General features: G+C 37.0%; 2 protein-coding genes and 1 long non-coding RNA gene across 6 annotated transcripts in view; 1 reads left to right on the plus strand and 2 right to left on the minus strand.

Moving 5' to 3' along the window:
* The window catches only part of bmpr1ba (bone morphogenetic protein receptor, type IBa), an 89,837-nt gene extending 87,287 nt beyond the window's left edge, over positions 1–2,550 (plus strand). For both annotated transcript variants that reach the window (XM_038306118.1, XM_038306125.1), the window contains 4 exons: positions 800–1,097; positions 1,190–1,365; positions 1,507–1,637; positions 1,719–2,550. In XM_038306118.1, the coding sequence (XP_038162046.1) occupies positions 800–1,097; positions 1,190–1,365; positions 1,507–1,637; positions 1,719–1,844 (731 nt within the window). In that variant the 3' untranslated portion in view covers positions 1,845–2,550. The remainder of the gene's footprint in view (positions 1–799; positions 1,098–1,189; positions 1,366–1,506; positions 1,638–1,718) is intronic.
* LOC119797175 lies at positions 151–13,341 on the minus strand. Its single transcript, XR_005282558.1, has 3 exons — positions 12,187–13,341; positions 3,845–3,848; positions 151–161 (listed from the first exon to the last, which is right to left on the minus strand). It is a non-coding gene; the product is annotated as an uncharacterized LOC119797175 (long non-coding RNA).
* A 1,743-nt stretch (positions 13,342–15,084) lies between these two features.
* Positions 15,085–26,032, minus strand: part of LOC119797136 (netrin receptor UNC5C-like) — a 239,362-nt gene continuing 228,414 nt past the window's right edge. For 2 of the 3 annotated variants that reach the window (XM_038306101.1, XM_038306092.1), the window contains 5 exons: positions 25,742–25,975; positions 23,061–23,210; positions 22,758–22,922; positions 19,963–20,141; positions 15,085–16,848 (listed from right to left, as the gene is read on the minus strand). In XM_038306101.1, the coding sequence (XP_038162029.1) occupies positions 16,686–16,848; positions 19,963–20,141; positions 22,758–22,922; positions 23,061–23,210; positions 25,742–25,975 (891 nt within the window). In that variant the 3' untranslated portion in view covers positions 15,085–16,685. The remainder of the gene's footprint in view (positions 16,849–19,962; positions 20,142–22,757; positions 22,923–23,060; positions 23,211–25,741; positions 25,976–26,032) is intronic. The other variant, XM_038306108.1, reaches the window with a different exon arrangement.

Raw genomic sequence — 26,032 nt, forward strand, 5'->3', positions numbered from 1 at the left:
ATCTCATATATTTTGATGTAAATTAGTACCAAAACTTTACAGCAGAGGCTGCATACATAGCCAGAAGGTGACACTTTTGTTATTAGGAGCCACATGGTTTATTGTAATAATATAGCTATAAAGAATGATTACTTTTTAGAAAATTAATAAATCAAAATTTGCTCCTCTGTATAAAGATTTTTTTTTGCAATTAAATTACTTAAATATTACATAAGATTTTTAAGCACTCCACTTTTAGATTTATTTCAAAAAGAGAATGCATACTAAAGATGAGAACAGGGGTCCATAAGAAATTTTCCAGTATTTAGCCATACAGTCTAATTTTTGTCTGAATCTCATAACCTTGTATTGCTGCTAGTATTTTCCCTGCTATGACTATACTTGAATCTGGATTTCTATTAACACCTTGAAAGGACTAAACTCCCGGGTCTATTATCACTGTTAGTTCTTTTAAATCATATTGCCATGCTTCACAATTTATGGATCTGACAAGTAATAAAATATAGAAAAAATGTCTGAGGATAATTAAAAATACTAACATATAAACAGGAGAGAACTAAAAAGTATTTTATTTAAGTAATCTGTACCATTTTGGTAGAGCCTAATTGAGTCTGTTCATTAACCTGAGCGCACAGTATGGAGAATTACCTATTTGAAATGTCCATCATCATTATTGATGCAATTAGCAACAGAGAAAGGTACTGAGTGTGTGAACAGCTGGATTCTTACAAATTTAATCAGTGATATGGTAATTCTAACTCTTTATTCCCCATCTGTCCCTCATTTTGTCTGTTTGCAGGTTTTATAGCTGCAGATATCAAAGGAACTGGCTCCTGGACCCAACTCTATCTCATCACTGACTACCATGAAAATGGGTCTTTGTATGACTACCTGAAATCAACCACCCTGGACAATAAAGCCATGCTGCGTCTGGCCTATTCATCTGTGTCAGGACTCTGTCACCTCCATACAGAAATCTTTGGCACTCAGGGTAAACCCGCCATAGCTCACAGGGACCTAAAGAGTAAGAACATACTGGTGAAAAGAAATGGAACCTGCTGCATTGCTGACTTGGGACTAGCGGTAAAGTTCATCAGGTGTGTATCAAAATAAACATGAACAATACAACAACTTAATTTGGATTTATATTCTGCTAAATCAGTCTTTGTTAAATTTTCTGATTCCTTAGCGACACCAATGAGGTGGATATCCCTCCCAACACACGAGTTGGTACAAAGCGTTACATGCCTCCAGAGGTTTTGGATGAGACTTTAAACAGGAGCCATTTTCAGTCATACATCATGGCCGACATGTACAGCTTTGGGCTCATCCTCTGGGAGATTGCTCGACGTTGTGTCTCAGGAGGTAAATATAGTGCAGTTCAAAGTATTGTATACCCCTTAGAACATTTCTTCCCTTTCTCCTATTAGAACCACAGTGGGAATTTACAGGACAGGCCTTCAATCTTTCCTCTGCCAGATTTCATTTGTCACTTACATTACACAGGGATCCTAGAAGAGTACCAGTTACCATACCATGAGTTGGTTCCCACAGACCCTTCATATGAAGACATGAGGGAGGTGGTCTGTATCAAGAAACTACGGCCATCCTTTCCAAATCGATGGAGCAGCGATGAGGTAATATATGGTACAACATGCAATATTATCCATGCACAAGCAAACAAATTACCTCCCTAACTCTAACCTATATCTTTGCAGTGTTTGAGACAGATGGGAAAGCTAATGACAGAATGCTGGGCCCACAACCCGGCCTGCCGCCTAACAGCCCTGAGGGTCAAAAAGACACTTGCCAAAATGTCAGAATCACAGGATATCAAGCTGTGAGATGCCATTGCCAGCTGCGCATAGAGCGGACTCTGACAACCACACTGGCTTTCGTCCAGTTCATTGCAAAGCCTGGACAAAAGGAGGAAGAGCAGCTCAGGAGATTACTCAATCATAAATATGCCAGGAAATCTGCAGCTAAATTCTAAAAAAAATAAAACTACTGCGCTATAAGCAGCTGAGTTTGGGTTATCAAATCAGATTCAGATTAGTGTTAGAATCTAAAACCAAGTGTCATGTAAATGTCTTGGAAAGAAAGACAGAGTTTTACTAGAGAATGAAACTGCAGAGATACTTCAACAGTCTATAGACACAATATCTGTGCTTTCTGTGAAAGCTACCCTACCTGTAGATGAAGATCTGAATGATTGAACTGAAGGTGTGCGCTTCAGTGCAATATGTCACTGCAGGAGAACACATCCTTTCTAAACACATACCACCCTACTACTGGTTTATATTATTATTATTATTATGAAATAAACACATTTTTGTCACTTATGAATTGACTGCTTTTGGTTTCAAAACCTGACACCAGGTGACACAAGTATTATGAGGCTTTACTGTAAAATTTTGCTCATGGTGATACAGTTTCTAGACACTGAAAATTTGAAATTTGTATATGAGTTAAAATAGGCTAATTGAGGTTGTAAAATTGTATTTTTTTCATGTAAAACACAAATAAAAGACTTGTCTGTTGGAAAAGCTATTGCCTCTAAATTGACATGACTGTTGCTTTGAAGGCTGTTGTGCTTTTGTGTTTTACATTTTTTCAAACCTTCCAAAATGACCTTGAAAGACAAAAGGAGTGAAAACTAAACATAGGTCCAATTCTGATTTTCACTCTCATCTGAGGTGGATTTCCTCACAGCTGCTAGTGTAGTACCTCCAACAGTTTGGCACCCTTCAAATCTATGTTTATAAATGATTATTTCAAAAATGGGAACTAAAAGATGGCACAGTATTATACAATTTCTTTAAAGCTGGCACACGGGGGAAACAGAAAGTAACTCAAAAAATGCAGCACAGCTTATATATAACACAAAAGGGAAAAGAAACCAATGACCAACAAAACAGAATGACATAAATTACTGAAAACTAAAACAGAAACTCAAAAAGAAGTAAAGGGGAGAACCATAACACTTTACTTTATGATAGTGACTGTGTAGCACTTAATTCAATTGTCCTTTTCTTTCAGCATTGCTTTACAGCAAGAGATATTTGATCCCATTTGAAATTTATAATAAAAAACTTGGTTTATAAAGTCAGTATAATGCCCTACAAATGGGTAACCTCAAACATTCATAGCTTTATCAGTTATTTCTGAAGATACAGCTCTACAAAACTATGCTTTTTAATGAAATTGCATGGTACTCTGACAAAAGAAAGGCATTTTCTGAATAGATAGCTAATGATTTATTTAGATTGTTATATTTTTAAGGGTAATTTCAGCAAATTTTGTGCAGTCAAAATGGACAAAAAGGTGTGTTCTTTTGCTTCAGGAATGTAGCAGTTTGTTTTAATTGTCCTAAAAATGGAAAAGCAAATAGCATTGAGGCCCTGCAGCTGAACATTCTCAACTCTACTGGGATAGCTATTAGGGGTGTAAATAATAATAATTTTGTATCGATGCATCGATCCAACAGCCGACGATCCGATGCATCAATACGTCCGCAAGAGAATCGATTCATGTTTTTTTTTTCCTCCAGTCTATTTTTATCCATTTGCTCCTGGGCGTAATTGTCCCTCCCGTGCTGCGGTGGCGCTAAACCTATTTTGCCCTCCTTCCTCGCTTCCTGGTGATCCTCCTGCAGCAGTGTGTTGCAGTAAGCTTGACACAGACATTTTTGATTTATGCTCAATATTGAAGCGTGGTCTGTGCTACACGCTGTGGGTCTAGATACGGCCAAGGCGGCGAGGAAGTGGGGGCGAGTTTAGTCCGACGACGGAGGGACATGAGTGCCAAAAAGATCCAGGTGGAAAAAGGGTCCCAGCGTTCTCACACACCTCGCTCTTCTAGCGGGTCAAACTTCACGAGTTGTTTTCCGCAATTTTGGTCATAAAAACAAAACAAGCCGGCCTCCTGTCTGCGGCACTGTTTGCGGTCACCTACAATTTGGGAGAGGAGCAGCGGAGCGTCTGTCAAGGGGGCGGGGACGTCTTGAGCCAAGGTATTGCATTGCACTCATTGACTGATTTTGTGCAGTATATTTGCAGTATTTTTTGATGCAACTTTTCTACTTCTGTTATTTGGTGTTGTTTCTAAAAAAAAAAAAATGCATAACGATTTTACAGCTTTCATTGATTTATTTCAAACCTGAAACTTTGTTTAGCCTGTAAGATGTAAAAAAAATAAATAAATAAATAACCGATTAATCGAATCGTGGTGTACTCTTGAATATCGAAAATAATCGAATCGTTGGGTCAAGAAATCGATACTGAATCGAATTGCCATGATGGATGTGATTTACACCCCTAATAGCTATGATACAGTGACAGGTACTAATTGGAATCAATTAAGACTTAATAATGATGTAGCGATACATTTCTCCTCACTAAATTATTTTAAAACACCTCAATGATAATATGACGGAATGAAGTATAACATTTTGACTGAAAATTAATGAAAAGAAACAATTCAACCAGGTCATAAACTCAGACTGAGTCAAGGTTTTCTATCTAAGCAAAAGCAGCTGACTGCACTGACTCATTGACTCGACTGCAATCCCTCACACCAAGCATGCATGTAGCGACAGCAAAGAGGAGAACTCCCTTTTAACAGGAAGAAACCTCCATCAAAACCAGGCTCAGTGTGAGTGGCAATCTGCCGAGGCTGACTGCGGTTCAAGGACACAGAAGCAGACATACAGAAGAGGCAAAGATACAAAAGTAACTGTCAACAAGCACCACAGGCGGCCCCGTCCAGTAAATACACAGCCTGGCAGATTAGCTCCAAGCCAATTTCCATGTCAGAGGATTAAGGGAGCACATACAGTTAGTCACATTCAGAGAAATAGGACTACACTGAAAAACAGGCCATAATCCAACATCTTTAAACAAAGGTGTTGATGGCAGCAGCCCAGTTGATATTTCTCTCCCGGATGGAGTCTCAGCCAAACAGGAACAGATCAGAAAAAGCTACTCTGATGAGAAAAAGCAGAGAGTATAAAGTTAGAGGTTGAACTAACAAATACTGAAGAATGTAAGATTGGAGATAGAATGGAGCAGAATGAGAAAAAACAGTTCCCTATACACTCTAGCAAAGTAAAGTATCTAGTTATCTAGTAAAAATTCTCTAGTAAAGAGAATTGGCACTAACACTGATACCTGTGGTACTCCACAGATAACCCTGGAGTAGGGCTTAAATTAACGATTATTTTGCAAATCGATTAATCTGTCGATTTTTTTTTTTTTTTGCGATTACTCCATTAATAATCAAATAGCAAAAGTTTCCTTAAAGAACACTTTTTCATGACATTACAACAGGTGAAACTCAAACTTTTCCACTTTAGGAGTTCTGGATAGAGAATGTTGATGGATGAAAAAGTTTATTTATCTTAAATGCAAAAGGTTTACATATTTTTTTTTACTATTTCGGTGTAATAACTGTTTTAAGTGGGTTGCTCTGTCATCTAAAAGCATGTTTTAGAGTCTCTACGCTCCAGTTAATGATTAATCGGTTACTAAATTAGTAGAATAACATGAAGACAATATGAAGAAACTGAAATCTGTCATATAAATAAGATTTAAACTGGTCTAGTGCTGTTTCTTTAATTCCAACAAAATGTTCAATCCTTTGAAAAAGAAAATTATAATTAGCTGTATGAAATGCAGCACTGAGATCTAACAAGACAAGTAAAGATTCAAGTCCATTATCTGAGGCCATGATAAAATTGTCAGACTTTCAACAGGACCCAGGGTCCCTTGTTTGACTGATGGGCTTGGGTTCTTTGGGTGAACTGAACAGCTGGCAACATAATGTTGGTGAGAACCACAACACAGGTAGCAACCAGAGACCAGGCATAATTTTTCCTAATCTCCCAAATTAAAGATCCTTTAATTAGGGATCGTTCCCGGATTCTATTGTCTATTCTGATTTATTTAAATCGTTGATTTAAATGATAATTCAGAGGGTCCGGAGTATCTCTGCAAGCTAGTTTATCCTTACGATGGTTATTTAGGAAATGTTGGTAAAGAGCTTTAAATGCAGTTTCATTCCATCCAGACTCAGTAGCAGACATATTACCCTGTTTAAAGGAATAGTACACCCAAAACATGATTAGCCTTCATTTTCTACTCACCCCCATGCTGAACAACACTCTGGAGTACTTTTTTGATATCTCAAATGCATCTGGAGATCTGGGAGGCTTCTTGCTGTCTGCTGACATTCAAATAATAGAGGTCTATGGTGCCCGAGACAGAAAGGTCCATAAAAGTCCACAAAAAACGTGTCAATATTCCTCCATACTGCTCGTCCAATGTATTCCAAGTGTCCTGAGTGGGTAGCATCCAGAATTTACTCGAAACGAAGTCATTTAGAATGTTTTTAAGAGCATAAACAGTATTGTATAGGATTTCCTAAAAGCGCGCGCCGGCGCGTTCATGACGCTACGGAAGCCGGCAGACCAAACCAGATGAAAGTGCGCATTCAGTGTCTGCTCTGACGATAATGCAAGCGTAGAAGAAGAAATGTGCTGTTTACCTGTGCAAAGAAAGAAACAACGAAAGAAAAATGTCTGAGGACTTCAGTGTTGAGGAAGAGCATCAGTTCTTTGCCGAGCTGAATGCGCACTTTCATCTGGCTTGGTCTGCCGCGGTTTCCGTAGCGTCATGAACGCGCCGGCGCGCGCTTTCAGGAAATCCTATACACTACTGTTTATGCTCTAAAAACATTCTAAATGACTTCGTTTCGAGTAAATTATGGACGCTACCTACTCAGGACACTTGGAATACATTGGACGAGCAGTATGGAGGAATATTGACACGTTTTTTGTGGACTTTTATGGACCTTTCTGTCTCGGGCACAATAGACCTCCATTATTTGAACGTCAGCAGACAGCAAGAAGCCTCCCAGATCTCCAGATGCATTTGAGATATCAAAAAAGTACTCCAGAGTGTTGTTCAGCATGGGGGTGAGTAGAAAATGAAGGCTAATCATGTTTTGGGTGTACTATTCCTTTAAGTTGCCATAACTTTTTAGCATATCTTCTTCATTAAAATTGGTTGAAAATGTTAGTCTGAAGAGGTCAGAGAAAACTTTATAGGAGTTCTTCCTCAATAATAACTTCAGCCCATTTTAAAGCGTGGTATTGTAAAAAATCAACAATATATGAGACCTTATCAGAGTCATCTGTGAATGATTGAGGGGAGTGGCCGAGGACTCAGGTGGATTGCAATAGAAATCCTCTGAACTTACCTAGTTTGCCAGAAAAAGACTCCAAGGTGGATGATGCATGTGTACAGTTTTACTCTGGCACAAGTGAGGCATAAAAGGTGGCACAAGTATGGTGCACAGTCATTTGCCAAAAGTGGACCACAACAAAACCAATACTGTGCCAAATTTCAGCCAACAGTAACTAAGCCAGAACTCACCCAAACATGAGCTAAATAGCTCTCAGACTTGAGACTGGTTTATAGTGCATGATCTTGTCTGTAGCCTGCATTCTTTAGACACAGAAAAAACCATGACAGAATGATATGTCAAATATGAAAATCTGGTCTAAATTTGTGGCTAAATGTCATTATGGTACCTCCAGAAATTGTCAGGGGAGAGGAAAGTCCAGGGGTGTCTGTTAAAACTGCTCCCCCCATGACCCGGTCCCAGATGAACCGGAGGATGACAAGTAGCACTACAAATAAAATGCCACAATGTTACAACTTAATATCTCACCTAGTCAGTGGTGTCACTGTAATTCTCAGAATTCCCCTCTGCCTCTGTCTTTTTGCAGTAATAATAGATCATACTGAGATCAACTGGGTCACATGTGAATTGGATTTTAATCACTTTATATTACTTTGCAGTGAGCTTATACAGTACTATATTATCCTGGCTATCAGGAATACTGACCTGGGAAATCCTGGCCACTTGATGGTTTTATGCTTGAATACATGGGTATTGAATACATGAGGTGACAAAACTTTTTAAAATATCTTTGAACATCTTCTACAGCCAAAGCACTTGGGATAACCTAAATAGGTCAAAATTTGGCCTCAGTGACTTTTCATACTCAAATAAAAGCTCACAGACATTCAATGTGTCAGTGCAATGCAACAGTCCAGTAAGTAGTCTTTAGCTTTAAATCCTATTTAATGTGAATAGAATACAAAATATTAGACAATCTGTGAAGCATCAAGTTTGAATCTATGTAAACCTATGCAGTTAATGTAAATATTTGTCTCACTTGTCTTTAGGAAGGTGTATACAACAAAATGCACACTGTTGTCATCTGTATTTCTGATGGGTCACAGACTTTGGTGTAACACAACATCAACAAGAAAGATCATAATCCTGTGAAAGTGATTGCTTGGATTATATTCTGATGTGCTCAGTCTTTCTTAATAACATCTTAACTATTTTTTTTCCCACTCACCGTAGCATATTAAGCTAAGCCATTATCCTTATTGAATCTGACATTTCCATCTTTGGAAGATGTATTTCACCATCTCAGTACTCTATTTGACTGTGTTTTCCACTTTTGACCAATTTAGTTGGATTACTCTGCAGAAACCGCCACTCCCTCTTACTGGGTTGGTGATTGCTAGGTGTGCAAAGTGAAAGACTACATTCACCATCTATAGTCAAGTACAAGACGCCAATACACAGAAACTTTACATTGATCAAGTCCTGGTTCTGAAAAATATAAGTGCATTATATTTGGCCAGGTCTAAAAATTTAGTGTGTCATCGCAAATTTGCAAAAATATTTTTATGGTTGTGAGTAAAATTCTTGTGATTTAAAGACACGCTGTGTAACTTTGGCCACTAGGGGCACTAGACCTGTAACTGCCCGTATTTTGCTTCTACTAAACATCTGTCATGGTCTATTGTTTTCAGACCCACATACAGAACACACTGAGGAGACAGGTAGTTCAGATTTATGCTCGTTATCTAAAAAAAACCAACAATGATACGCAGAGTTCCTTCAGGGCACCTGGAAACATAGGGGGTGTGAGGCACACTGCAACAGAAAGCAAAAGTAATGGGAGTATGTGTATGATGAGAATGACAGCACCAAAAGGCTTACCGTGTGAGACATGAACAATCAACCCGGGAAAAGTGGGAAAAGTAGCTCCTAAGCGGGAGGAGGCTGGGCGTTAGAGGGTTAAGTGGGGCTCGCCGTTCAGTCAGCTGGGCGTTGCGCTGATTGAGCTCAGCCATGACAGCTTGAATCTCTGAGAGGCTACAGAGTGAACCAGAGGCTGATCGGCTCAGCAGAGATATGTGACTCGCCGAATGTGCTCTGAATTGGGATTCGGAGCCGAAATACCACAAATGGCTAACAGAAGAAAACAGAAACCTTCTCATCACAAAAAGTTACCTTACCAGTCTAACAATAAAGTTGAGAAAAGACAATCAGGCTGTAAAATAATGGAGCAAAAGAATTAGCTCCAGGACCATATAAGAGCCTGCAGCCATAAAGCAATAAGTTTTTTTTCAGGTCACATGACCTGGCCGATGACGGTCCGTCATCTCCCAAATAACATAGTCTGTATTTTGAGAGGGGAGCCCCGCTTGTAGCATTGATAGTGACTTGACAGTTGCAAGAAGAAGTGGACCCCTCGAGGCATTTTCCTATAAAGGTCTTGTGCTTTTCTGCTGCGACATTCAATGAACTTAAAATGGCAAACACTCATTGTGTTTGTCATTATCAGTTCATAACCAGGCCCACCATTGTCTTGGGGCCCCAGGCCGGCTCAGGGCCCAGTTGGCCCTAACAGGACTGCCCTGGAGACACCACAAGTATTGTCCTAGGATGTCGACCCACTCCAGAACTTCACACTAATTAGTATACATATGAGGCCCTTTGTGTTTTATTCTGTCGGTGATTTGATTAAATTCTAGTAGCAACCATTGAACGAGATATTGGGTACTCTCTGGACAGGTAACCAATCCATCACATGGCAAAACAGAGACATAAAGACAATCACCCATACCTACCCAAGAACTAAAAGTATATAAAATAAGCTTAAAATAATGTGTTTTGGCTGTGGGAGGGAACTGTTATACCTACAACAAACCTATGCATGTACAAGAAGAGCAAGTAAGCTCCATGCAGGCAGACCCCCTGGACCTTCTTACTGCAAGGCAACAGTGGCACTTTAGGGCAGTCATATTTTGATAAGTCAGTTTTAAGTGCTATTACTAAAATAATGTGCATTTGGGTTTTTTCCTTCTCTTTGTTTTATTTCTCTCTGTTTTCATTTTAGGAATCATACCTCATTTAGGGTATACCTGCTGTGGCTGTGTGTAGAAAGCCCCCTTAATAAAGAGATTCACTTATTCAAATGCTTGATGCACAGTTTGTGGCTGCATCTTAATGATTCACTAAGACTTGCTCTTAATTTTGTTGAAAATGTAAGAGAGAAAACCAGCATGCCTCATTATAAACCATTCATGCTGCTGAATACACAGCATGTTGAATAGTGACACCATAAGGACTTTTAAGCTTTTCAAGTCCTTCCCATTCTGGCCAGATTTATCCAGCTATTGAAATAGTTTATAGTTTAGGATTTGCAAATACAATACAAGCCTTCATTGCAAACTCCATGAGGCAGAGGAAAATCACATTTGAGGCTGATATCAAGCTAATTGGGCAAATCTCCATCAAATGTAAAATATACAGAATATTGCACTCCCAGAAGGGACAACAGTTTATGTTTGCAGAGGGCTACAAGTACCTTGAAATAGGACAGACAAATGGCAACTGAAAACGGCAACAGTCAAATACCTGCAACGAGTAAGGCAATTCCTGAGAAGTCAGCTCAATGGCAAGAACAAGGTCCTTGCAATTAACAGCTGTCTTGCTTGTAATCAAATACCCTACTAGGGTAACAGGTTGGCCAAAAGAGTAAATCAAGGCCAGATATTAAAATGAAAATGCTTTACATCATGCATGGTTTATCAGCGCCAAATCCAGTATTCACATGCTACACAGTATATGCAAACAAAACAGGCAGAGGCCAGGTAAGCATCAAAGTCATCACTGAAGGTGAAACCACCAGACTCCAATAATATGTCAGGAAGATGGCCTCGAGAAATTAAGTGCTCAGTGAATGTCTCAGACAAAGGAATCTGGGAGAGAAGGTACGAAGAACCATCATCGGAGGAAAAAACCCCGCATGGGATATACTGTACTACCAACAGATGAGCAAATCCTACCAATGGTGAGAGAGGGCTGGGCTGAAAGACTGCACAGAAGCACTGATCATGGCAGGACAGGATCAGGTATTGTGCACTAGAGCAAAACTCTCCCAGATCTACAATACCAGACAAGATCCCAAGTAGAGGGTAGGCAAAGAGGCCCCAGAAACAATCCAGCATTTTATTGCAGGGTTTAAGACACTTGCAGAAAAGAAATAAATGGAACACAACCAAGTGGATGCTACAGTGTACAGAAAAATTTTTGCAAGATACATGGTGGAGACCCCCTGGTTATCGTGGAAGTTACCTCCCAAGGTGATGGAGAATACTAAGATCCAGTTGGATATCCAGATACATAAAGGCAAAATGTTAATATCCAAGCAACTGGAATCTGTGATCATTGGTAAGCAACAGAGGATAGCCATTGCAATTGTGATGCTGGGATACCAAATGATGAAAATAACAAAAAAAAAACAAGAGAACCTGGGGAAATACCAAGGTCTCAGACAACTGTAAAGAGCCTGGAAGGTGAAGGCAACTGTAGTGCCCATGGTTAGAGACACAATAACCCCCACACTGGAGAAGAGACTCCGATAGATACCTGGTGAAAAATCAGCCAAGAGCGCAATCCTAGAAACAGCAACTGTAATATACTACAAAGAACCCTCAAGGCCTCAAGCCTCTGGTAAAGGGACCAAGCTTCAGATGAAGAATCACCAGGTAACGGTTAGGTTTATGGCATATAAAGGGTTGAAAATGACTCAAAATCAATGGAGGTCAATACATTTCTTTAGCAATCCTTTATAAATAAACCAGACAATGTACAACACAGTCTTAGCATTGCTTATAAATATAATTTATTAATTGTCTTAAAAATTCTTTATTACACTTTGTACAGAAAACCATTACAGGACATAGAGGCAAGCAGTCAGCAAGGATAAGCAATACTCTTGAAGCGTGCCAGTTAGCTAATATGGACGAATACTGATCAAAATCAAATCACTCATGATAATAAAATATAATACTAAATTACAAGGACCATTCTAGTAATAGACTTCTATCAGGTTGAACAATGTTTGCATAGTAGACACTGCTTTTACAAAACCAGAAAAAGACAAAAGAACCCTTAAAACATAAAAACTAGTATATAACTGTACTGTTCTTTTAAAATTCAGAAATGTGCCAAATATAGCCAACAGTTCACAGCTGTACAATTTGTATAGATAAAAAATATTTGCACATATTTTAATATCTTTACACTACTTTCTTTGTTTTACAATATGAAGGATCATTTAAAAGAGATCTGAATGCACCCTTCTTAAAAGAAAAAGAAAAAAAAAACTTTTTTACAGCCCAAACATGAATGCTCATTCTGCTGGTAAACTGTAAACTCTGGAACACAAGCATATGTAATTACCTATTTTTCTATAAATACAAAAAAAGGTTTTCTCAAATGCATTACCCAGTCAAAAATAGATCTTATAACAATGACTTTACTATTTCACTTTACATGTTTAAAGATTGAGTTGAGTAGAGGATGTTATATATTTGCTCTGAAATAAAAGAACAACCAAACAAACAAAAAAAAAATAATAATAAAGTAAAACCAAGCAGTTGATGAGCTAGGCTTTATCCTCATTAAAGTCTCTCAACCCTTCCCTTTGATTTTCTCATACCTGACATGAGCTCCATAGGATTATTTGTGATATGTACAATACCTCATGAAAGTTTTTATACACCTTGAGGTTTTTCACAAGGTGTTGCATAACAACCACACTCTCCCATTTCTTTTGTTGGATTGTTGTGATTGACAATCTAAAACAATGCATAAATTGGAAGTGGGAGCATAATGAAACATGGTTTTCAAAATGTTTTCAAATAAAAATCTATAATGCATAGTCTCCAAAAACCACTTTCTCCTTTACCCCCCAAAACTATGGGCTATAATTGCATTAGTAGTCAACTAATTAGTAAAAAAAAAAATCAGTTTGTAATGAATTCTATAAATAAATCCAATGGTTGATTTAGAGAACAAACACCATCTGACCAAGGAACACAACTGAGTGGTGAGGGACGTAGCTGTAGTGAGGCTTCAGCTCTGAGATTTTGTTGACAAGACAACAAGTTATGTTTCTCTTAAAGGAAAATTCCGGTTTTTAACACTTTTAGCCCATTTTCTGTAGTGTCCAGGATGAAATCGAATGATCGACACCAAAATTTTGACGATTGGTCCTGTCTCTGCTATTTGGCTCATGCAGAATCCCCCCCTGGCTGCTTCAGAATGGCTTCCATAGTGCATGTCCGATAATGTCCTTAAAACAACCTTAAACGTTGTTTTTTTAAAATATGCTACTCACCGGGTCGCTGTTCAATGACGTTCCAAAAATAGTTTCGTGAAGAAAAACCGTTCCTGTAGTGTTTTATTTAGCATTTTGTAAATCCCATTGAGTTCTGTTAGAATAGTCAATATCCCTCCGCCACCGGAAATGGGGCCTGTTTACGCTTAGTTGTAGTCTTTTCGCAAGGCCCAAGTGTTTCTGCTTCACTCTGTGTACTCCGACGTCGAGGTGCTAACGTCTCTGTTAAACACTTTAAAAAACTCTGAAAATGGAATACGAAAGGTGGATTCTTGAGGAGGACATATTGGACTTTGAGTTTGACGGTAGAGGATACCGTCGCCAACTAGTGGTCTGGAGTGTGCAACGCTTCAGATTCGAATGGGAAGCGGAAGTTTATAAGCGGTTGTGATGTATCGGAAAAAAATAGTTCTGGGATTTACAAAATGCTAAATAAAACAAGACAGGAACGGTTTTTCTTCACGAAACTTTTTTTGGAACGTCATTGAACAGCGCTGACGACCCGGTGAGTAGCATATTTAAAAAAAAGAACGTTTAAGGTTGTTTTAAGGACATTATCGGACATGCACTATGGAAGCCATTCTGAAGCAGCCAGGGGGGGATTCTGCATGAGCCAAATAGCAGAGACAGGACCAATCGTCAAAATTTTGGTGTCGATCATTCGATTTCATCCTGGACACTACAGAAAATGGGCTAAAAGTGTTAAAAACCGGAATTTTCCTTTAAGCAGGGACATAAGAAAAAAAGGTAAGAATTGATTGGAAATCGATGAAGCAGATTCTTTACCATGCAGCAGGAGAGTTATTCTAAACATATAGATCGACCACCAACAGAATGATATGTATCAAATGGTATTAATTTGTTATAATGGTGCAATCATGGTCCAGGCTTAAATTTCATGGAACAACTGTTGCAAAACTCTTCAGCCAATCTGACTGAGTTTGAGAAACTTTGCTAAGAAGAATCAGCCAAGAATTCTGCCTCAAGAAATCTCTTGATGTGCAAAGCTGGTTTAGGCTAATTTCATTCTAATTTCACCTATTATTCCAGTCCAAGGTGGTTCTAGAGGATTGAGGCCGGGGACCAGGAGCACAAATACATATGCATAATACACTTTTTAGATTTATCAAAAATAGTTCTGAAAATCACATCTCAGTTGCATCCACCTCCCAACTTAACATGTTAAACTTTGTGGTTGTTACCTGACGAAGTGCGAATAGTTCAAGGGTTACAAATCCTTTACAAGGCACTGTCTATTTCTGAGCACTTACAATTATTCAGAGGCATTTTAATCATTTTACAACTAGCTTTAAATCTGTGCAGGAGGTCTAGATTTTAGATTTCCTTCTTGTTAAATTAAATGAAAAAATGAAAAAAGATAATCAATGTTTGAAGGTATCCTACAAGATTTCCAGGTAAATATTTAACCTTTTGATAGATCTTAAATCTGTCATTTATGTCAATGCTGTTTCTCCTAAGTTAAACCACATTTTTAAATAGTCATACTTCATGTTAAAAAGAATGTATTAGTTTTGGGGATTTTAATAATTCAAACAAAACATTCATGCTGGATTGATTGCAAGATGCCTACAGGTAGCAGGGAAATGCTAAATGATGCTCACAGTTAAAAATAAGATACAATAAAACTGAGACAAAAATGTCATTCAACTATTAATATTTAAACAAACAAATATTATGACATGTATGTCACTACCATGAACAACACAACCATGTATTTACACCGTGAACTTGATTTTTATTTTTTAACACTGTAATTCTTCCAAGGCCACTAGATGGTGCTCATGACCAACAAAGTCAAAGTCAAATAGTTTTACTGATATCCTGATATATGTAAGATGGGAAGGAAAAAAAAACTGTCACATAATATTGGGTTTCAGTTTAAACTGGATTTCAAAAATACTCTTGTCACTTGTTTCTCCAGAAAAAAAAAAGCCTGAACAGTCTGGCAGAAAGTTTTCAATATATAATGTTTTAGCTTAAAGTAAAAAAATAATTGACATCACTGATGCACATAGCATAAAAAGAACTTAATTTTATTGGCCCAAAAAATCTGTGCTAGATTGAAAATTAAACAGCAAAAAAACCAAAACAACAACAACATAATAACTGGACATTGCAGGAGCAGTGCTAATCTTTCCCTCTTTTATCAGATTCTCGCTGCTAAGGATAGCGATTTTTTTACCCACACCTAACTAAAGGACAATCTTTGGATTGGGTTATCTAATATTTAATTCGCCACTTTTGCTTTTCCAACCAAGATAATTTAAAAATCACTAAATCTAAAAAAAAAAAACACTTTATAGTCCCAATTCATCTACAAAAACAGTAAAACAAAATTCTAAAAAGATCCAAAAACTTAAAAAACTGTTGTCTCATGATTTGTTTGTCAGGACTGAAAATCTGCAGCAGGAAATAAGCCACGCATATCGACAGATTGATACACTGAGCCTCCTTTTCCAGACAGTATATAAAAACAAGAAACTGTACTGACAAACACATAGTCAAGGCTAACAAGAAAATAATCTCTCATTCTTCATCTCTGCCTTCATTATCTGCTTATTATCCAGATGGTCACCTGCCTGCTTTTTCCATCTCTTCATGTTGATGTCCTCCCTCTGTTCTGTAATCAGTTTAGCTGCTCTTTGTGTTTGCGCTTATCTTTGTAAAGAGTCTATCTGTGTTTTTGTTTATCTTTAATCTTCCATTCCTACTCTTGTGTAATTGGTTTACCTTTGCTTCCTTTATAATTATCTTCCCTTTCTATAGATAATTTCAAGGTGAATATCTCTGTTCCACATCGTTACTTTCTCTGTGACTGTTGTCATAACAGCAAGAAGATATTGCTGTGGTTCAAGAATTTTATTTTTTCCTTTATTCCCTTTTTATCACTCCTGGATTCACACATAGAAACTCAGCACTGGTTTGAGCACCAATTTCTTTTACCATGTACACTTGATTACCATGGTATTCACACAGTACTCAATCACCATACTGACAGCTTTCCTTTGACTTTGTCTAATTGGTTAATCTGCTGTACCAACCATAGACGTTCCACAAGTGATTATCTCTGGAGTTTTGCTTGTCTTCATACAAAAATGTAACTCCGTCAGTGTTCTGATGTCAAGGAGGCAAAGTTGTTATCGTGACGGCCCATTTCTTCCAGCACAGCAGCCAGTTCGTTTAGATCTCCATCAGGGAAATGTTGGGCTTCCCAGAGATCCAGAATTACACCTGTTGGACTGGACTTGGTGGCAAAATAGTTCAGATATCTGAAAAAATAAGAATGCAACAAAGAATAAAGAAAGGTTTAAAAATATAAAACAATATTTTTTTCTACATTTTTGTAACATTACTGACAAAACATGTGCATAATATATACATATATATATATATATATATATATATATATATATATATATATATATATATATATATATATATATATATATATATATATATACATATATATATATATATATATATTACCATTTCAAAGTAGATTGCCGTTGCGAGGTACTCCCCTGAAAATAGTTTTTAGAATTCAAAATGACTAAATAAAACAATACTTTGGAATTTAAGAACTATAAAACATGTTGGTGATCCTAATAATGTAAAATGTAACAAAATGTGTATTATTTATTGTCAACCATTCAGAAACAAAAGTCTTTTAGTCAACATAAAAAAAATCTCTTTTCAACTGTAGGTGGGCTGTAAGGGCACAAAGCACTAAGAAACATTATTTTTCTTTGCAGTATGTACTTTTTTTATTCCCCCAAGTCATATGGGATGAATTGCAAGGTTTTCCACAAGGATAAACATAATTAGATTTCTGATCTTTAGAAATAGCTGGAATAAGAAAAAATATTGTGCACATATTTCCCTTTTTAGGCAGCGCAAAATCTCTGATCAGATATTAAGAACGGAACTGAAGGTATGATTCCAACATAGAAGACTTTAACATTTTCTCCTCTTTAAAAATCTAGAATAATTTTACTGCATATAGCAGACATCCTTGAAATCATCTTACATTTAAAAAAAATAACCAGTATAAATAAAGAAAAAAATATTACAATGCAGCAAGTAACATAATGCAGGGTGATAAAATATTTTAAATAAATTAGATACAAATATGTGATTTTTATTCATATGTCTATTATAAATGTAACAAAATTTCAAAATGAAATAGAAAAGTCTGTTTATAGCCAGGTCCTTTGTAAGTTTCAGAAGAGGATTCTGGCACAATTGCTCACAAAGGTCTTGGTGCTGCTCTGAAGTATAAAAACATCAGATTTCAGTTTTGTGGGGATGAAAAGGAGACTGCACTGTAAATCTTCCAATTGTACTGTTGTCACACAGGTGCTGTTTCAATAAAAACAAAAGGGAAAAGAAACTGCTGTTATGTGAACTGAGAGACTCAGAGAAACCCATAAGGAGGGTTTCTTTCAGATCTGTCTACGAACATAAAAAGTGCTTGAGTTTGTATTGAAGAGCTTTCTAGAGATGTAAATAGTCACACAGGGTATTTATGCCAGGAGAAAGCTGCAACTGCACAACACATCTCATACCTTGACGGATGCTTTAACAGATCAAAGGGGGGAAAAAATGTCTCTGAACCTTCAAAAAATAATGTTTTTGAAGAAAACATAAAAGTATATAAAAATGTTAATAAAAACTCCTGATGCCCACATTCACCAGCTGCACCATGAACTAATGGGCTGTAGGGACAATTATTTGCATTTGAGCCTAAATATCCTCTCAATATCTGGCATATGTATAGGGTTAACTGTTTATACAAATCTGGGAATATCACCGTAAGTGAAATGGGAAATTGAGATCTAATTATAATACTTCTGCAAGACTTTTTTATTCGCTCATTTTTTTACATAATCAGCACAGTGCTATTTTGTTCAATTTATAGTTAGATACTGGATGGAAAATTTATTTACAGAATAGAATCCATTTGATCCACAGTCTTTGGCAACCTTTCAATTAGGATGACTTAATATAGATATACCCTAATGTTTTATTACAGATGCATCTACATACTAAATAAACAATCTTTTATTTGAGTGCCTCTACTCAGATGGTTGGATATATCCCATTGTCAATGACTTTAAATCCATTAAAAAATGTACTGGTGCAACAATTTGTGATGCTAGTCAGATTTCTTAATAAAGATATATTTTATGCATATATATATATATATATATATATATATATATATATATATATACAGAGATGGGAAGTAATGGAGTACAAGTACTTCGTTACTGTACTCAAGTAGATTTTTCTGATATTTTTACTTTACTTTACTACTTATTTTTATGGCGACTTTTTACTTATACTCCTTACATTTTTACACAAATATCTGTACTTTCTACTCCTTACATTTTAAAAAATTGGCTCGTTACTTTAGTTTTGAATCATTTCAATGGAGTTACCGTAATTATTTTTCACGTCATCAATACCAAATTCAATCTAATTGGATGGGAATCTACGTTGCATTTGACGCACCACTACAAGATGAACCGACAGATTCGGCGGTATTCATTTGCGGCAAATCATTGCAGCTTGGTGGCGGTGGCGTTAGCATAGTAGCATGGACGACGAGATGATTGAAAATGAACACAACGGAGATCTAGTCCTATTGGCAGACATCCATTTAAAATGTAGGCAATGGCATGAAAAAAGTGGTTTCTACTTTTAGTTTTATACTTTAAGTAAATTTACAAGCCTGTACTTTGTTACTTTTACTTGAGTAAAGAAGTTTAATCAGTACTTCCACTTTTACCAGAGTATTTTTTAACACAAGTATCTGTACTTTTACCCAAGTACGGAAAGTGAGTACTTTTGCCATCTCTGTATATATATATATATATATACACGGATATACTCCAAAAAGACTTGCAAACTATCCTCTACAATCATTGGCCCCTCTCTGTGTGGAACCGTCTCTCTCTCTCTCTCTCTCTCTCTCTCTCTCTCTCTCTCTCTCTCTATATATATATATATATATATATATATATATATATATATAATTGTAGAGGATAGTTTGCAAGTCTTTTTGGAGTATATCCGTGTATCTAAACAGCCACCATGCAAAACTTAAACAACTACAGAACTTAAGAACATTAATTAGAAATTAATATAATATAATATAATATACATTTGCAACCATCAAGAACAGATAAGTGAAAGTAAAATGCACAGTAACCTCAGTGTTCCATTCCAAATTAATTACACTCTGTGATTTCATCAGGCAGCGGTAAATTCTGTCTCTGAAAACAATTGTCTGAGCACATAATTAAAAGCCAGTGACACACCTAAGGCGATCAAACAAAACAAACAAGAAGTAAACAAATAAAAATAGATGTGTGTGCTACCTGTCAAGGTTGAGTTTGTGAGCCAGCATCCTCCAATCGTTGCCTCTGGTCTGTGGTGCATCCAAACTGCCACACAACTTGTGTCTGATGGATAAAGGAATACGGAAGGCATTAGGCCCCATTAAGGTTGTGATATTACTGGCAGGATCCATCAGGGACGTGTCTATGCACTGGACTTCCTGGAAAGATGACAGAAGGGGTCATAAGACCAAGTATTTGCTTTGAACAATAACTGTAAAGATTTAAATGGAACTCATATGTAAAGAGCACAGTTACACTTAGAAATCCTCGTTAAGTATAGGCATGGCTATTAATATCTATCCACATGGCAGTTCAGCTAAGCATATTTCAAATTCAAATTTATCCAGCCATATCCTTTTAGCCAAAAGCTCTACTCATCTGTCTTAAGCTTGTCTTCCTTGTGGCCAAAGTAACACAGGAGACGCTTAATCAATACAAAAGCAGAACAAACACGGGAATCTGTAGCCAAGTCCCCTCTCTCCCATGTTGCTGTCAATCTCCATCTGTTTCTAAGTCGTCTCATTATTCTAGCATTCCTGAGCTGAAAGGAGACTACATACTAACAAACATGGCTTGGCAGAGGGAAACAACAACTGTCACAGTTGATGCAAGCAGCATCTATTTGCTGTGTCCACTAACTCTCTTTTTCTACCCAAACATTCTCTGAGGCTAGGGACGGAGGGACTGATGCAAAGGGACATTGTGACCATATGCTGGAATGATAAATGCTAAGGACCAGCTTTGCTTTCAGTTGTTCAACGCTACTGGATGACTGGATGATTTCAAAACATTCATTTATAATTCCCTGTTTTGGTTTCTTAACAGTCAAATATAGAGTGCACATTTTTTGTAAGTCCACTGTAAGTGTGGCCAATTTCAAATTGATAAGCCCACAGTTTTTTTACACAGTGGCATTAACAATTTCTTTCAAGATCAACGAAAATTTTAAGCGCTCTACAATTTCAAACCCTAGCACATAGCATGAATACATATTTAGGAGAAAACGCAGCTGTACATAGTATTTAGCTGATGCTCTGTACTGCTACAGAAAAGGCGCTTTATAATGAAAGACAACTTAAAGGTATAGTGGAGGATTTTCTTTTTTCTAGGTGGATTATCAAAAAAGTGGTCCTCCTCATTGACAATTATTCTGGTGATATGTTTATGTAAGGCCATCCTACGTGCTCGTCCCCTGTTAGCTATCTTTTTTTGCGCATGTGCACTTTCAGGCGTATATGTGCAGTGAGCAACCGTTTCGGTGAGTCACTGAAGTTCACCATTCTCCCCGCAGTTCTTTGAAAATGTGTCTACGAAGTGAATGAGAAGATAAGAAAGGCCTCAGAAGAGGCAGATATATGCCAAAATGCTTTGCGCAGAAAGCTCTCCTCGCAAAGCATTATGGGATTTGCTGTCGCCATAGGCTGTCGCTACCCGACAGCGGCGACCAACAAAGATGGCGCAGGCAACGAACAGTGGAGGAGGAGTTACGTGACCAACAGGGAGCAAAAGGTAGTGATAATCTGTCCAAAAGGTCAGTTAATTGAGTTTGCTATGAAGTTCACTATATATTCCCCACTCTATATAATGATTGAGGGATTTAGGCGTTAGATGTTTGGACACAGTTTACTTGTATGAGCTTATTTAATATTTAAATCCTCAAGTCTTTGATTTTTACCTTGAGCGAACATAGGAATGGTGGGCGCATAATTAAAGGTATAAAAATTTATATTTTGTGTACATGCAGGCTAGAAATGTCCAAGTTACATTTTTAATACTGCGCATGCTCAAGACCATTCTACCTGCTCTCTTGCTCCTCAGGGGGAATATCTATCAAATGTGCATGTATTAGCGAGCAAGAGCATCGTCAACCTCATGCACACTAACTTGGCGAAAGAAGATAGTTACATTGTACTTTGTTAGATTAGCCATTTGTAAGTTTTAATCCACCACAGCTCACTGGATATATAAACACTAGTAGAGTGCTTGTGCTGCAAGAGGAAACTAGCAGTGACATGGCATGCACAGTGGCATAAGGGAGCACATAGCAGAGCTTGGATTAGGGGGCAATCAATAGATAAAATAATTTGTGTATGGTTATAAAAGTCAATCCACAAATAGAGAATATCTTTAAAAGTAAAGCCGTATGTTCAATTTTAAAAGAAAACAACAGGTTACATTATTATTATGCCAATCATCCAGTGAACAGGGGAACAAAATAAGGGCAGTTTTCACACTTATTTCAATGTGGGAAAAATCCTTTAGTTTATATCCAAAGATTTAAATTGCAAGACTTAAAAAAGAAGGACAAAAAACCCCACAAAAATGCAAAAGATGTAATGTTGTTCCTATTAGTTGCAGCAAGAAAAATCTGACATAAACACACAACTCTTTCTGTGACTTTTTGGTTACACTCTCACACAAAATCAAAGCAGAGTTATTCTCGTCACACAATGGAACCTGTAGCAGCATCATGAATGATTGAGCAGTGCCACAGACCCATAACAGAAACCTTGCCTCAGTGTCAAGAAAAAGAGAAAAAACATTGTGACTTTAGCACCTTTTACATAGGAAAAAAATAACTGGCAAATAAATAATCTACAGTGTTACTTTGTAAAGCTGTTCTGCTTTTTGAAACCTATCTTCTGCAATTAACTTGCACAAATAGTATTAGCATAACACATCTGAGCTTGCCTGTTGGCATGCACATGCTGTTTGTCTCGATCTGCTGAGTATGTAAACATGTAAATTAGTCTGAAAGCACTCTAAAAACTTACCTCCTCTAATGTGCTGCTGATCTGAAAGATTTGCCCTTCTCCCTCTACCTGCCGCACACACAGCTTGCAGCTGACCTCTGTGGTGGCTGAGCTCAGTCTCTCCAAAGTGAAGGTACAGTGAAGAGTTCTCTGACAGCCACTCCATACTTGGTAGAAAGGTATCTCCTGCAGAGCATGCAAAGAAAACATACCATAACATTGCATAATTCAGCATTGCATGTCCAAGCATTCCATGTACAGTATACTACATTGGATGTAGTGTATTATTAGTTCTGTGCTGACTCCTGTATAGATTTCTCTCACCTGATATTTTGCGATAAGTTTACTTTTCCACTGTGCATGTGGCACATCATGAATCGACAGTCTCAAATTATGTGTGCTGTCTTTGAAGTTCAGAGTCTTTGGCTCATCCAGTAGCTTCCCTCCCATTTGGGTCTCCATTTGAAGAACCTCCTATGTACAACGAGTAGTGAGAAATAAACAAAAAAAAAAAAAAAAAAAAACTAATTTATAATTCATCCACAGCTTTGTGTCTCTTAATATCATCCACTCATAATTGTCATTTGTAAAACATTTCACAAAAGATTAGTCTTGTGTAATTACTCCCTACAATGAGTGATAAACTCTTGAAACAAATGGGAACTACTGATTTAGATGGTATCACATATTTAACTGGTTTTGTTCCCTGGATTTAATCAAATTACTCAAATTTATAATGTGACAAATGGATAAACACATTTGCTTATGGAAAGTTTATTTTACTTATGGCCTAAGCCAAAATCGTTTTAATCACAATGACCTTGGAAAGACTGCCTGCGCTTTCTTAACTTTGTATCTGGACAACTGCAATTCCCTGTATTTCAGTTGACCTCCAAACTATATAGAATATTGCTGCTTAATGATAAACCATAATAAAATGGATCACATCAGTAGTTGAATCCCGTTTACTTAAACTTTTAATACATATTTTATTTTTATTTTTTCTGTCATGTTTATGGCATCTTTTCATTGTGTTGGTGTATTGCTGAGTCTAGGGGGTCTCCAATCAACTACTCTCTGAAGAGCCCAGGTTTAAATATAAGCACTGGGGGGATTCAGCAGTTTTAGTAGCAGCTCCTAGACTTTGGAACAAACTCTCAGTTAAACTAAGACTTAAGAAATAGATAGCTTTAAATGCTGTTTAATGCTGTTATGTTTGTGTGCTTTTTTTTTCATTTTATTTCACTCATTGTAAGGAACTTTGGTTAACCTAGTGATAATTGCAAAGGGCTATAAAAATTTCTAGCATTATGCTTCTTAATGCTTTAATAACAATGTGGCTACTGAGGTAAATATTAGAGGTGAAGAATATTTAAGTAAAGCTGTACAGTGCAGAAACATATAGAAATATAGACCAATTATCATGCCAGCAATTTTTACACTAAAATATTGAAAACAACGTACGTTTACTTCAGACACATGTTCTTAGAATAGAAAATGTAATATTGTTTATAGCTATCAGAAACATTTATGAATTCACAATTATTATTTAATCTATTATCTATTCATGGCTTTAAAATTTAGGTTGGTTTTAATTTTTTTCTATGATTCCATTCACGTTATAGGTTCTTTACAAGAATCACAGTAGGTATGGGACTAAGATAGCCAAATCCTGACAAAAAGAAGAAAGCTGTGTTGTGTCTGTATTGTCTTAATAACAGGTGACATACCTTGGCAAATCCATTAACAAGTCTACCTGGGGCCATTTTGTTTTATTTACAGCTAGTTAAAGACCTCTCCAATAATGTTAAACATTTGGCAATCAAAAAAGAATTGAAGGGGATATGAACCTATGAATGTTGGCACAATGTTGCAATGAACATTCAAGAAGAAAATAAACCACCAGTGTTACAGCACATATACCGTTGAAAATTTAAATCTAAATAAGTATTTTCTTCTCAAAATGTTTCCAAATCTTCTGTTATCAACTCCTTTATTTGTAAAATCAACCTTAAACAATGGAAACACATCAGCTAGAAGAAATTCAACTTTGCCTTAGTTGTTAGTTTTTAATCATATTTCAAGACATAAAGAGATTTTATCCAATACAGATGTCTATTGTATATTGTGAAATAAGCCTTACTTTGTTGTGTCTTGCTACCATTTTAAGGTTATCCATCACATTTGAATTGTTAATGAATTGCATGGTACTATTTTAGACACATCAGAGTATACAAAAGTAAATGCAAATAAGGCTAACGTCTGCAGGCTGTTGTACTGTGGACAAAAAGATCAAATGAAAGAAAATAAACCCTAAGATACTGTCTAAGTTTTTAAGAGCAGAAATTAGACATTGTTTTTTTGCCATGATCAATCTTGGACAAACTTCCCTTTGTCTGCTCTTAAACTTAAGCTAACCCACAAAAAAACTTTTCATCATTAAAAGTCAGCCTTTGAACTTTGTTTTCAAGCAACAATGGTTTACTTCAGCTAGTCCAACTGAGTGCGTGTTGATGTTTACGCGATTATGTGCCTGGCTGTGTGCCGCAGTGACACTTGACTTATCACTGCGCGAATAAATTACCAATGTTAATCTCCCATATCAGATGGCCCCTCCGGTGCTTTGAATTTGTTTAAATTTCTAATGCATCTCTCTTCTGACATTGCTTGACCCTGTTTTGTTTACTGCTTCTTGGCGCATCTCCACAAGACGAGGGGTGAAGATGCTTCTGCTCATGACTTTATAAAATCCATTTTGTTTTAGCTGTATTGTAGCTAATTTCAAATGCAAATGATCAGGAAAGAATATTAATATGAGAGGTGAAAAAGAAAAACTCTTCAGTAGTTTTCAAAGCATTACAAAATCCTGGCATAGCTGTTGCTAAATTGTATGCCGTGCTTTTGAAGCATTTGTGTCTCAATAGAACTAACTAAGGTATAAAGTATTTAAAAAACATTGTTTTAAAGAAACTGAACTTTTAATACAGTTGGTTTTTAGAAATTACCTTAAGTGCATCCTGAGTGTCATCCAAACAATAAATCCTGATGTGATAGTCCACAGTTGTACAGGAGACAGGCCCGAAAACAGCCAGTTTGAGCCTTTTAGCGGCCGCTTTGCACATTGACTGGCCCACCAGGCAGTACGTGCCCAGTGTCTCTGTCAAAATGTGACAAGCCTCTGAGTCCATCTGCACATAGCAGGGGGTAGTAAAGTTTTCCTCTCCCACCACAACAACATCCTGCAGGGAACACACACAAAAAGACAAGTCACAAGATTTTTCTTTTATCTGCCGGTC

Source organism: Cyprinodon tularosa, unplaced genomic scaffold, assembly GCF_016077235.1.
Source record: "Cyprinodon tularosa strain WSP-4 unplaced genomic scaffold, ASM1607723v1 ctg115, whole genome shotgun sequence".
NCBI lineage: Eukaryota > Metazoa > Chordata > Actinopteri > Cyprinodontiformes > Cyprinodontidae > Cyprinodon > Cyprinodon tularosa.